Here is a 15232-nt window from a genome sequence, read left to right as displayed (position 1 = left end):
GAGCTACTCACTTTCAAGCATGTCAAATATTAACTTATTTAACTCTTTAAACAACTCTCTGAAGAACTATTATTATGCCCATTTTACAGATTATAAAGTTGGGTACAGAGTGTTTAAGTAACTTGTCCAAATTCTCCTAGCTATTCAGTGGCTCCTCCATCCATGCGATTTTCCAGGCAAGAATACTGGAGTGGGTTGTCATTTCCTTCTCCAGGGGATCTTCCTGACCCAGGGATTGAACTTAGGTCTCCCGACCTGTGGGCAGATCTTTACCGTCTGAGCCACCAGGGAATCCCTTAGCTATTCAATAGCATTGCTGGAATCTGAAACCATGCTCCAGTGTCTGGGCTCATTATCAGAATGCTATCTATTTCTCAACTGTTAGTGACTCAAGTAAAAATATTCAGAAAAAAGTAGAATATGCAGGTCTATATTTTGGAATAAAAATCTAAGATTTGGTAACCATCAGCATATGAATGGTATTTGAGTCAAGTATAAAGAATATATCACTCATAATAATATATGAAGTCAATCGGATCCAAAATACGAGAAGTGTCAATACTAGCACTCAAGATTTGTGCTTGGCAATATGAGCTGTTCTTGATTTTGTTATTTTCTTTGTGCGACATACTGACAGCATTTGATATTTTTGTCCATACCAATTTTGAAAAGTTCTCTTGGGTTCCATTTCACAATGGAATAGAAAAGACTTAACAATGGAATAAAAAAGAAAGATAATAAGTTAATGAAAACAATAATTAGACTAAAACAATAAGTAGTCTTTGTTACATTGCTATGACACAGTTCAAAATGCTATCCAATATAACTACATATATAATTTCACATCCTAAAGTTCCATAAGATATGTACTTTACCTTTCCTATCTCACAGAAAAGGAAACTGAAAACAGAGCAGTTATGTATCTTGATCAAGGTCATAAGACTGGTAAGGGGTAGAGCCATGGTTTGAATGATTGTTCTAATATACTATTTTGAGCTATATATTTTACATTTATATTTTTCTAAAGAACTAGATTATAAGTTTTGCTTTAAAACATGTATTTTAATCAAAATAACATACACAAAATTAATGCAATAAGAAGTAGGAAAAAAGTCAATAACAGGAAAAAAAAAGTATACAGTATCTTCCAACACCAAATTGCACATTCCAAAGATGGAATTTTTAACTCTTTCTTGTTTGGCTCAATTTATTAATTGTAAACCTGTACTTATACCTTGATTCCTTGATCTACCAATTTTAATATCTATTGATGGTGCTTTAACCAATACTGTCAGCTAGTTTCATTATTATTGTCATTCTTCCATTGATTGTGTAACTTTTATGATATACTTGTTTCTATACTTTGATCCACCACATTTAAAACTACTTTCTGTCTTGCTTTCCTTCCACTTCTCCTCCCATCCTACACCTCCTACCTCTTGTCAGCAATTAACTCATGCCTTGTCAACATTGACCTTAGATTTCGAACATCTAAATCCATCACAAATGAAGGCAAATCAGATTAGCAAGATTGTTTAAGAGAAAAACCAGAGTTCTCCCCATATGTCTGAACACATTTCCACCCACCTGATGTCTAATGAAAATTAATGTTCAATAAGTAAGAAATAAATTAGATTTAAAAAAATTTAAAAACAGGAGCAACCAATAGTATCCATGTGTGTGTGTGTGTGCCACATAATATATATTCTGGTTATAATTATTGACTTAAAATATTAAAATGAATCTAGATTTTTTGCATATTTTATCTATTTTTACTGGAAAACAAGTTATGTCATATCATTTTTGTAATAATTGAGATTATTTTATTTTGTTATTGTTTAAATTATTAATTAATTTATTATTTAAATTATTTTAGTAATAATTGAAATCTTTTCAATAATTGTTCTCGGTTGTACTTGCAATATCTAGTTTTCCAAAAAAGTATTTCTAGCAATTTATCTTGGTCTATATATAACACTGGACTTCCCTGATGGCTCAGCAGTGAAGAATCCACTTGCAATGTGGGAGACTCAAGTTCAATCCCTGGGTCAGGAAGATCCCCGGGAGGAGGAAATAGCAACCCTCTACAGTATTCTTGCCTGGAAAATTCCATGGACAGAGGAGCCTGGTGGTCTACAGTCCGTGGGGTCTCAAGAGTCCCGCATGACTTAGCAACTAAACCGCCACCACCTTATATGACATTATGTTTGAATTTATTACTTTTCTACTTAAAATCCAGCAAACTTTGAGCTAATGAATAACTATGCTTTTAAAATTTGTTTGAGAAGACTGAGTTTTCTTCTCAGAAAGAAAGATGGCATTTCCTTAACTTGGTTTATCTTGAATAGACTTTGACATTCTTCTTTGATTAGGACTAAATCATGATTAACGGACTCAGAGCACTCAATTCATCTTAAGTGAATCCAATGGGTGATATTTGGGAACTGAGTAAATACATTATCTTTCTGTTTTAGCCCCATGGTGTTTAGAAACTTGGCTTGAGAGTCAGTCAAACCTGGATCTGAATTCCACATCCACAACTTCCTGGCTGTGTACCCTTGGTAAGTTACTTAATGCCTAAATCCTTCAAATTCAGGTATGAGTATTAAATAAAGCAGCCCAAGAAAATAGCACAGTGCTAGTGTAAGGGCTTAGAATCACTGATAATCATTATACATTTAATTGTGTGAGTTTTTGATGAATGTCTGTTTTCCCACTAGACTATAAATCAGTGAAGTAAATTGCTATCTATTTTAGTAATCTTTTATCTCTAACATACAGTACAGTGTCTGGCAGACAACAAGGGTTCAGTAAATATTTGCTGAATATGTATTTATTTATCAATATAATTATTTTCAGTAATTCTTATTTCAAAGATCATAATCTGAACTTCCTGATGGGAGGCTATATCAATCTATGTATTAGTAGAAGTCTTTTAAAATCACTTGGACTATAACTTTCAGTCAAAAGTTTTCTTCTCAGGAGACTTCCCTGGTGGTCCAGTGGTTGAGAATCTGCCTTGCAATCCAGGGGGCATAGGTTTGATCCCTGGTCCAGAAAGATTCCACATTCTGTGGGACAACTAAGCCCTTGTGCCTCAACTACTAAAGCCCTAATGCCTAGAGCTCAGGTTCCACAAGAAGAGAAGCTACTGCAATGACAAACCCAAGCACCCCAACTAGAGAGTAGCCCCCACTCACCACAACAAGAGAAAGCCCATACACAGCAACAAAGATGCAATGTAGCCAGAAATAAATAGGCAAATAAGTTTTTAAAATTTTTAAGTTTTCTTCTTAGGCCATCTCTACAGCTTTAATTAATATGAACTGACTAAAACTGTTTAGTAATAACACTGCTATTATTTATACCAAAAATAGCATGGGAAAGATTCTCTTTTTTGATCATGTGTAACACAGACCTGTCTTTTTCTGTTTGTAATCATAATAACAAACAACTAACATGGTTTATGATGTGCAATGCATTTCACAAACATGTGTAATGGTGTGTAAAACATCAACGTGTATGAGATAGTGGTGTAGAAGTGGAGATGGAGATGTGATTCCTTCGCTCTTTCTTATCCTTCCCGGATCTTGTTTTATACTTGTTTGGCCAGAGAACATAGCTAGTTATAGTAGGAACTAGTTACAGTAACAATTTGAAGTGGTATCTGGTAGAGTCACCTGAGGGAGAGGTGGCACTGAAAGCTGTAATTTCACATCAACCTTATGAGGTAATAAAATTATTTCATAGCCAATGCAGAGTATTGAGACAGTCTTTTGACTCAAACACCATATTCTGGACATAGAGTACAGGAAACATCATTATTAATTTACTAATTTATGGTGCTTAGAAATGTCTTGTTATATGTCAGATCATAAAATCACCTTTGAGCATTTTAAACTCTGATTTTGGAAGTGTTTCTGACACATTCAAATAAACATAAAACTTTTACTTCTTTAATTACTAATACAATCAAGGGGATTTTTAGCTCTAGGAAGAATTGAAAGAATTTTGAGATTTTTCTTGAAAAGTTTTTATAAAACACATGCTTATGACTTTTGAATTGATCCACAGGTTTTAAATATGAAAAAGTGATTTATCTGGCTTTTTAAAATCTGACAATTAGTCTTTTCTTGGGAATAAAAAAGCATATTTGTTAAAGCAACATGATAGAATTAAAATTTATATATAATGTTCTAAATTATATAAATGAAATCATATCATTCTATTTTATATCATTTGTAATTTTCATATCATTTTATATTTATATCTCTATTGATATAAAATGATAACTATCTTATAATTTATGTAATTTAAAGAACTATAAGTCTGCCTCACAGTTATGTCCAGCTAAAAATATATTTATGTACTTCATTCATAAAGGAAAGACATTTTTAAAATACAATATTCATTGAAAACTACATAATTTCATAAAACTGAACTTTTATGAAATACACAAGAATATATTTGTAAATAGAGAAAATAAGAATTCCAAAATAAAGTATTTGAAATAAGAATCCCATCACTTACAAGAGAATTTGTGTGTTGTTATGGATTAAATTTTTGAACAAAAATTGAAAGATTGTGTCTTGAATTCCAATGAGTTAAAAAAAAAACAAGAACAACTTTTACTCTTATTTTCAATGTTAAGTAAAACGTCACTTTCAAGTTTTAGTGATAGAATTTTCTATGATATGTGACACACTAGCTCAGTAACAAACATTTTCCCAAATTTAGAAGGCTAATAAGCATCAAAAATTAATCAACCTCATAGCTAATATCACCCAATTTAAACAATATGAGATTAGGGGTTGCGGGCAGGGACCAAACATAAAGAATCCACCTGCCAATGAAAGAGACGCACCTGGGTCAGGAAGATCCCCTGGAGAAGGAAATGGCACCCCATTCCAGTGTTCTTGCCTGGAAAATTCCATGGACAGAGGAGCCTGGCTGGCTACAGTCCATGGGGTCAGAAAGCGTCAGATGTGACTAAGCATGAACACATGCACACCAAACAACTGCCAAAGATTTAAGGAAAAATAAGCTGTTTTTAGAGTTCAGTAAAACAGGTACTTCTATAATCTCTCTATCAAGACCTTTAAAATATTGGAAATATTGTTAACAATTAACTATAGAGCAATAATTGGAGAAATGATGACACAGCTACAGGAAAATTATACAGACATTAATGATTATTTTTGTAGAACTTTAAAACCAAAGCAAATTTTCACAGTGTAAAATTATGAAAGAAGGTAGAATATAAAATTTATAAACACTATTATTTAGATTTTGTTAAATTATATATACTCATAAGAAAAGAATGAAAAGAAATAAATCAATATTTCAGTGTGGTTGTTTCTGGGATGTGGGTAATCTTTTCCTATGTTTCATGTATGTCTGTGTTTTCCTAATATTCCACAGTAATTGTAATTGGGGGGATCCAAAAGAAAGAGAATAAAAAAAGATAGTATTCCTAAAATGCATAATCTATATCTACATGGAATATTAAAATTTTAAGTAATTATTTTTCATAATTACTTGATATGACCCACCTCTCTCTGTGAATCCCTCAGCCTGCTTCATGAAGAATATAATGTGTTGCCATTTGCTTCCCTGCAGGTGTGTACTAATTATCCTCTGCCATGACCAACCAGAGTTGCCAGGAAGGCTTCATCTTGTTGGGTTTCTCAGACAGACCCAAGCTAGAGCAGATCCTCTTCGTGTTTGTCCTCCTCTTCTACCTTGTGACTTTGCTGGGCAATGTTGTCATTATCCTGGTTGCCCGCTTAGACCCCAGCCTTCACACGCCCATGTACTTCTTCCTCACTAACTTGTCCTTCCTAGATCTCTGCTTTACCACCAGTTCTATCCCCCAGCTGCTTTTCAACTTAGGTGGCCCAGACAAGACCATCAGTTATGTGGGCTGTGCCATCCAGCTCTTCATGTTCCTGGGACTGGGTGGCACAGAATGTGTTCTCTTGGCTGTCATGGCTTATGACCGCTTCACGGCAATCTGCAAGCCCCTCCACTATTCTGTCCTCATGCACCCTCAGCTCTGCTGGAAGTTGGTGTCTGTGGCCTGGGGAGTCGGGCTTCTCAACTCCATGGTTATGTCTCCAGTGACTATGAAACTGCCACGATGTGGGAGATGCAGGGTGAAACATTTTCTATGTGAGATGCCGGCTCTGATAAAAATTGCCTGTGTGGACACAGTGGCTGTAGAGAGCACTGTTTTCATCTTATCAGTGATCATCGTTCTGGTGCCCCTGTCGCTCATCCTCATCTCTTATAACTACATTGCCCTTGCAGTGCTGAGGATGAAGTCAGCGGCAGGAAGAAGGAAGGCTTTCAACACATGTGGGTCCCATCTCACTGTAGTCTCTTTGTTTTATGGGAATATCGTCTACATGTATATGCAACCAGGAAATAATTCATCTCAGGACCAAGGGAAATTCCTTACCCTCTTCTACAACTTGGTGACTCCCATGTTGAACCCTGTCATCTATACACTAAGAAATAAGGATGTAAAGGGTGCACTCAGGAGACTTGTGTCCAGAAAGTAAGGTGACAGTGACTAGTTTTATGGTTGCTTCTTTTACTCAGTTAATAGAAATAAATAAGTCTTAAATTGAAAACTTTTTAATTTATTTAAACATTTCTACTAACCCAATAAAAACCTCCAGGGATGGAATTTGGAAATATGTACTATAAAGGCCAAATATGATCCCGATTAGATAATAGGTAAATTTAGGTAAAACTTAATTTTCAAAATATCTTATGTTTGACACTTCAAATCATCTTTTCTTTTTCTTTTCAGTGGTCCACATCTAACTGAAATCCAATAAAACAATCAGTTCATTCGCTCAGTCATGTCTGACTCTTTGCAACCCCATGAATCATTAAAACCATGAATCAATATATATATAAAGATTTGTATCCAGAATATATCAAGAATGTGTACAAATAATAAAAAGGCAAACAACTGAGTGAAAAGTGGGCAAAAAGCTAAAACCAGACTTTTCACAAAGTAAGATGTATGCATGACAAAAAACACATGAAAAGGTGCCTGTTATTTTCATCTTCATGAAAATGAAAATTAAAACCACAAGACACCACTTTATAATCATTAAAATAGCTAAATTAAAACATAAAATACCAAATATTAGTAAATGCAGAGCAACTGGTACCCTCATATGTTGCTCTTGAAATTTAATTTATTATTATTTTTTTAATTATTACTATTATTAATTAATTTAATTATTCTGGGAAAGTGTTTGGCTATCTTTTTCATAAAATTAAGCACATATCCTCTGTGATTGAGTATTTACACTCCTGTGTATTTCCCTCAGAGAAATAAAAACAAATGTCCATAAAAAAGATTTGTGTGAGAGAAGTCTCACAGAGGTTTTGTTCATTACAGCATAAAACCAAAAACAATGCAAAAATCTACAATGAAAAAATAGATAAAATGTGATAAGCCACCAAATGTAGTTCCATTCATCAATGAAAATGAACAATCTATTGATCCATGCAACAATATGGATGGACCTCAAAAACTTGCTGTTGCATGGGAGGTCAAAAACAAAAGCATGGATACCATATGATTCTAATTATATGAACTTCCAGGTAGTCAAAAGACTAAGATAAGATAATGGAAAGCCGAGCAATGATTTTCTTTGGGGATTTTGACAAGGTGGGAACATGAAGGTATTTTTTCAAGTGATAAAAACACTATACATCTTGATCTAAGTGACTGTTACACAGATGTATACTTTGTCCAAAAAAAACTATGGATTAATATCCCTTATAAACACTGATGCAAAAATTCAAAGTAAAGTTTTAACAAATAGATCCAAAAATTGATATATAAATGAAAATATAATCAGATGGGACTTATCCCAGGAACGCAGTTAAACAGTTGAAAATCAGTCAGAGTAGTCTATGTCTATACCAATCTGAATGTGCCTTATCTGACCTGAAAATCAATCAGTGTATTTCACCGTATTAACAAACTAAAAAAAGAAAAACCATGTGATCATCTGAATAGATGCAGTAAAAACATTTGATAATATTCAACATCTGATCCTGACAAAAATTCTCAGCAAACTAGTCATACAAATGACTTTCCTCAATGTTTTAAATGACACTGATGGAAACATACACATATATCAAAACATTAAATTGTATTCTTTAAATATGTGAGATTACTGTACATCAACTATACCTCAATAAAAGTGAAAAGAAAAAATGGAAGAAGGAAGAGAAGGAGGGGGGGAGGAAAGGAGGAAGGAAGAAAGGAAGTAGAAAAGAAGAATGTAAAGGAGACAGGAAAGGAAAAAAATCATGCCACTGCTGATACTGCCATCTTTCCAAGATATGTGGTAATACGTTAAATTTCTTCAATTTGTACATTTTTTCTGCTCATTATATTGCTCAATTCAGGACCTGAAAGAATGGCACTTCAAAATTTCAAAAAATTTATGTATATTTACTATGACAATAAGGGGTATAATTTGTTCCACTATGGATGGTGACTGAACCACAAAATTAAAATATGCTTGCTCCTTGGAAGAAAAGCTACGACAAACCCAGACAGCAGACTAAAGAGCATAGACATCACTTTGACAACAAAGTATACATATAGCCTTCGACTGTGTGGATCACAATAAACTGTGGAAAATTCTGAAAGAGATGGGAATACCAGACCACCTGACCTGCCTCTTGAGAAACCTATATGCAGGTCAGGAAGCAACAGTTAGACCTGGACATGGAACAACAGACTGGTTCCAAATAGGAAAAGGAGTATGTCAAGGCTGTATATTGTTACCCTGCTTATTTAACTTCTATGCAGAGTACATCATGAGAAATGCTGGGTTGGAGGAAGCAGAAGCTGGAATCAAGATTGCCGGGAGAAATATCAATAACCTCAGATATGCAGATGACACCACCCTAATGGCAGAAAGTGAAGAGGAACTAAAAAGCCTCTTGATGAAAGTGAAAGAGGAGAGTGAAAAAGTTGGCTTAAAGCTTAACATTCAGAAAACTAAGATCATGGCATCTGGTCCCATCACTTCATGGGAAATAGATGGGGAAACAGTGGAAACAGTGGCTGACTTTATTTTTCTGGGCTCCAAAATCACTGCAGATGGTGATTGCAGCCATGAAATTAAAAGATGCTTACTCCTTGGAAGGAAAGTTATGACCACCTAGACAGCATATTTAAAAGCAGAGACATTACGTTGCCAACAAAGGTCCAAAGGTCAAGTCTATGGTTTTTCCAGTGCTCATATATGGATGTGAGAGTTAGACTGTGAAGAAAGCTGAGTGCTGAAGAATTGATGCTTTTGAACTGTGGTGTTGTAGAAGACTCTTGAGAGTCCCTTGGACTGCAAGGAGATCCAACCAGTCCATCCTAAAGGAGATCAGTCCTGGGTGTTCATTGGAAGGACTGATGCTGAAACTGAAACTCCAGTACTTTGGCCACCTCATGCGAAGAGTTGACTCATTGGAAAAGACCCTGATGCTGGGAGGGATTGGGGGCAGGAAGAGACGGGGATGACAGAGGATGAGATGGTTGGATGGCATCACCGACTCGATGGGCATGAGTTTGAGTAAACTTCGGGAGCTAGTGATGGACAGGGAGGCCTGGCGTGCTGCAATTCATGGGGTCACAAAGAGTCAGACACGACTAAGCAACTGAACTGAACTGATGGTATTTCCAGTATTCATGTACAGATGTGAGAGTTAGACCACAAAGAAGATAGAAGAAGGCTGAGGAGCCGAAGAACTGATACTTTCGAATTGTGGTGCTGGAGAAGACTCTTGAGAGTTCCTTGGACAGCAAGGAGATCAAACCAGTCACTCCTAGAGGAAATCAACCCTGAATATTCATTGGAAGGACTGATACTGAAGCTCCAATACTTTGGCCACGTGATGTGAAGAGCTGACTCATTGGAAAAGACTCTGATGCTGGGAAAGATTGAAGGCAGGAGGAGAAGGGAGTGACAGAGGATGAGATGGTTGGACGACATCACTGACTCATTGGACGTGAGTTTCAGCAAACTCCAGCAGATAGTGAAGGACAGCGAAACCTGGCATGCTGCAGTCCATGGGGTCACAAAGAGTCAGACATGACTTAAGAGACCGAATAACAACTTGCTCCATGGAGAACTTTAGTGTTGTAAGATTCTAACAAAAGCATACACCTATCACCTCCACGTTAACTGTTTTTTCTTTTCAGTGTGACTTGCAGGAATAAACTGTGACCCAATATTCACTTGTGTGTATTTTGTACTTATTTCAGAAATCATAGAAATTGCATTAAATGTAAAGGTATAACTTCTAAGTAATATAGAGATAAAGGAAACATATTCTTCTACTAATCATCTTCAGAAAGAGTTAAGAGATTGACCTACAAGAGACTGCATGTGGAATGCATGCTTTGCAAATGTGTATATATTTATTTATGTATGTGCAATAACATTAACATATAATATATTATTTATGTTATTAAATCCAAGTACAAGTCAAAATGTAGCATATTGTAGTGTACACTACAAACAGATCTTGATCAGGGATCTAAGGGCTAGAATGTCAAATTAAATTTTTCTAAGATATTTATATTTATTATTCAGATTTCAGAACTGTAAGAATTTATTTCATAGGGAGATGGTTGTTTGTGAAGCTTAGGTGAATACAATCTTCACAACCCTATGGACTGTAACCCTCTAGGCTTCTCTGCCTGAGGAATTCTCCGTAATACTGGAGTGGGTAGCCATTCCCTTCTCCAAGGGATCTTCTCAACCCAGGGATCAAACCTGGATCTCCTGCGTTACAGATTCTTTACCATCTGAGCCACCAGGGAAGTCCATAATATATTTTTTATGTTATCAAATCCAAGTATAAGTCAAAATATAGCATGTTGTAGTACACACTATAAACTGAGCTTGATCAGGGATCTATGGGTTAGAATGTCAGATTGAAATTTTCTAAGATGTTTATATTTATTATTCATAATTCAGAATTGTAAGAGTTTATTTTGTAAGGAGATGGCTGCTTGTAAAGCTTAGTTGAATAGAATCTTTCAAAATTAATATGTATGTTATTTATTTAAATTTTTTCCAGGTAAATTTATTTGAGTAAGCATCTGTAGAACATGGGGTTTCATGGAAATAAGGGACTATTTTTCACATTTTTAGAATACATATGGGGCCTTTGCTAGATGTGAGATACAAAGGCCCTGACCAATTGATGCTTGAATCAAAGAATTTGTAAAATGGTATAAGGACAGTAATCTAAATACATTTTACCCTTTGAAATTTTGCTGAATTACTGTCAGTGAAATGTGTAGAATATGAAATAGAACTTAGGTCACGTGCTACTCAGACATGATAATGTTCTTAAAGGTCATTTTTAGAAGAGAAGAAGGTTAAAATGACAAATTCCCATGCCTCACATCAGCATTTTTCAGGCTATACGCAAAACTATAGGTAAGTACTACCTGGTGTTATTACAGCTAGTGGCTGCCGCTGTCACTGGCAGCAGTGAATCACACCCTTCACTCAGTGTTCCTGTCTAGAGCCTTCGCCAAAATAGATGCTACATAATATGACTGCCACACTAGTGAAATCACAACTGGGCCTAATTTCTAAATGGCTTTATCAGGATTGGTATCAGAAAGTTTTTCTTTGAGCCTAAACATTTTTTCACAGCTGCTCCCACCTATTTCTCTGAAAAAGCTAATGCATTCAACCCATGGGCTTTATAATAAAGCCACAATCAAAATGCAAAAAAAAAAAAAAAGTGATATCTCTTTAGCAATTGTCAGAAAATTCTAAAATATTAATATACCTTACAGTGTCAATGGTTTCATGCTTTTATTTTTGCTTTTATTTTATTTTGCAGCTGGCGTTTCAGCTTCAGCATCAGTCCTTTCAGTGTATGTTCAGGACTGATTTCCTTTAGAATAGATTGGTTGGATCTCCTTGCAGTGCAAATCTTCTCCAACACCACAGTTCAAAAGCATCAATTCTTTGGCGCTCACCTTTCTTTATAGTCCAATTCTCACATCTATACATGACTACTGGAATAACCATAGTTTTGACTAGACAGACATTTGTTGGCAAAGTAATGTCTCTACTTTTTAATATGCTGTCTAGGTTGGTCATAACTTTCCTTCCAAGGAGCAAGCGTCTTTTAATTTCATGGCTGCAGTCACCATCTGCAGTAATTTTGGAGCCCAAAAAATTTAAGTCTGTCACTGTTTCCACTCTTTCCCCATCTATTTGCTATGAAGTGATGGGACCAGATGCCGTGACGTTAGTTTTCTGAATGTTGAATTTTAACCCAACTTTTTCATTCTCCTCTTTCACTTTCATCAACAGGCTCTTCAGTTCTTCTTCACTTTCTGCCATAAGGGTGGTGTCATCTGCATATCTGAGGTTATCGATATTTCTCCTGGCAATCTTGATTCCAGCGTGTGCTTCATCCTGTCCAGCATTTCTCATTATGTACTCTGCATAGAAGTTAAATAAGCAGGGTGACAATATACAGTCTTGATATACTCTTTTCCCAATTAGGAACCAGTCTTTTGTTCCATGTCCAGTTCTAACCGTTGCTTCCTGACCTGCATACAGATTTCTCAAGAGGCAGGTCAGGTGGTCTGGTATTCCCATCTCTTTCAGAATTTTCCAGTTTGTTGTGATGGTTTGATAAGAGTCTATATGAAAAGGAGAATGTGTGCTGCATTAGGCAGAAAATGGTGAGCTTTTCCAGCATTTACTGCTTCTTAGTAGTTTACAGCTCAAAATATTTTCTATGTTCTTTAGGTGTATTTTGAGATGAGATATTCTGTATTAATTCAAACTGCTTAAAAATTTTTTTTTAAATGTAGATGCTCCAGGAACAGTGAATCATATATCTGGAGGTTGAAATGAATCCATTAATCAGGTTTGGAGCACTCATTTTTTTAAGAGAATGAAGTGAAGAAGGGCTTCCCTGGTGGTTCAGTGATAAAGAATCCACCTGTCAATGCAGGAGACACAGACTCAATCCCTGGGTCAGGAAGATACCCTGAAGAAGGATATGGTAACCTACCCCAGTATTCTTACCTGGGAAATTTCATGGACAGAGGAACCTGGTGGCCTACTGCTCATGGGGTCGAAGATTTGGACATGACTGAGCACCGATGCACCACACTGAAGTAAAGAAATTCCCTCAGAGTTATCCAAGGAAATTTTAGATGATTCATGGGGGACACACACATACATCTAAAGAGCTCTGATGGTCAATTCCTTCCATTAAACTGTCCTTCTCAGCCATCATCTGGAGTCAGAGCCCTTCCAAAACACCTTCTTCAACCTCCCTTTATATCCCTGTTTCTCAGTGTATATATGAGGGTGTTGGTCATGGGGATAATGACAGTGTAGAACAGAGACTTGAACTTGTCCTGATTCTGGGAGATGCTGCTGCTGGGATGAAGATAGACATAGATGGCTGTAACAAAGAGCAGGGTGACCACCGTGAGGTGGGATCCACATGTGTTAACCCTTTTCTCCGCCCTGCAGTGGACTTTATTCTTAAGACCGTCCTGACAAATTCGACCATAGGAGAACATGATTAAGGCAACAGGTGTGAGAAGTATGATGACACTGCCAAAGAAGGTCACATACACATTCATAGTGGTGTCAACACTGCCAAGTTTGGGAAAAGGAGGGATCTCACAAAGAAAGTGGTCTAATTTATTTCTCCCACAAAGTGGTAAAAGAAGATGTACACTGTCTGCAATAAGGAGTTGGCAAAATCAGTGATCCATGAAGCAGAAGTCATCAGGGCACACAGACCGGGGTGCATGATTACCGTGTAGTGAAGGGGCCGGCAAACAGTGGCATAGCGGTCAAATGCCATGAATACTAAGAGAAAGCATTCTGTGCATGCAGTCCCAGATAGATGAAGAACTGAGCTACATAGCCACGGAAAGAGATGGATTTGTCTGCTCCACTGAGATTAACCAGGAACTGAGGAACAATGCTGGTGGTATAGCACAGATCCAGAAAGCTCAGGTTAAAAAGGAAAAAGTTCATAGGGGTGTGAAGATGTGGGTCCAAGCAGGACAATGGAAAGATGGTTGTGTTTCCCAGCAAAGTGAAGATGTAGTCGATTGAAAGAACCACAAAGAGAACTTGTTCCAGTTGAGGTCTGTCAGAGAAGCCCAGTAGGATAAACCTAGTGAAAGAATTTCCATTTTTCTGTTCCATCCTTTCTTAGCACATGGCTCCTGTCAAGACAAAGCATTTAACATTTTTAAAAGTATCTTCCATGCTCAACATCACTCATTATCAGAGAAATGCAAATCAAAATCTCAATGAGGTACCATTACACACCAGTCAGGATGGCTGCTATCCAAAAGTCTACAAGCAATAAATGTTGGAGAGGGTGTGGAGAAAAGGGAACCCTCTTACACTGTTGGTGGGAATGCAAACTAGTACAGCCACTATGGAGAACAGTGTGAAGATTCCTTAAAAAACTGGAAATAGAACTGCCATATGACCCAGCAATCCCACTCCTGGGCATACACACCGAGGAAACCAGAACTGAAAGAGACACGTGCACCCCAATGTTCATCGCAGCACTGCTTATAATAGCCAGGACATGGAAGCAACCTAGATGCCCATCAGCAGGCGAATGGATAAGAAAGCTGTGGTTCATATACACCATGGAATATTACTCAGCCCTTAAAAAGAATACATTTGAATCAGTTCTAATGAGATGGATGAAACTGGAGGCCATTATACAGAGTGAAGTAAGCCAGAAAGATAAACACCAATACAGTATACTAACACATATATATGGAATTTAGAAAGATGGTAACGATAGCCCTATATGCAAGACAGAAAAAGAGACACAGATGTATAGAACAGACTTTTGGACTCTATGGGAGAAGGCGAGGGTGGGATGATCTGAGAGAAAAGCATCGAAACATGTATATTATCAAGTGTGGAACAGTCCAGGTTGGATGCATGAGACAAGTGCTCAGGGCTGGTGCACTGGGAAGACCCAGAGGGATGGGATGGGGAGGGAGGTGGGAGGGGGTTTCAGGATGGGGAACACATGTAGATCCATGGCTGATTCATGTCAATGTATGGCAAAAAACACTACAATACTGTAAAGTAATTAGCCTCCAACTAATAAAAATAAATGAGAAAAAAAAAAGTATCTTCCAAAAGGGGGAGGG

At 36.7% G+C, this 15232-nt stretch overlaps 1 protein-coding gene across 1 annotated transcript; it reads left to right on the top strand.

The window, feature by feature from the left end:
* Nucleotides 1-5627: 5627 nt before the first annotated feature.
* On the top strand, nt 5628-6563 carry LOC136151140 (olfactory receptor 2W3-like). Its single transcript, XM_065912070.1, has one exon. It carries the CDS (start codon nt 5643-5645, stop codon nt 6561-6563), a length of 921 nt encoding a protein of 306 aa, XP_065768142.1. The 5' UTR covers nt 5628-5642.
* The last annotated feature ends 8669 nt before the right edge of the window (nt 6564-15232 follow it).

The sequence above is a fragment of the Muntiacus reevesi genome, chromosome 20 (genome assembly GCF_963930625.1).
Source record: "Muntiacus reevesi chromosome 20, mMunRee1.1, whole genome shotgun sequence".
Classification (NCBI taxonomy): Eukaryota; Metazoa; Chordata; class Mammalia; order Artiodactyla; family Cervidae; genus Muntiacus; species Muntiacus reevesi.
Note: the sequence above shows the minus strand (reverse complement) of the source record. Positions and strands in the feature narration are given on the sequence as shown.

Bases quoted from the DNA above. Each gene is read 5' to 3' on its own strand.
- LOC136151140 (XM_065912070.1), top strand. From the start codon at position 5,643: ATGACCAACCAGAGTTGCCAGGAAGGCTTCATCTTGTTGGGTTTCTCA.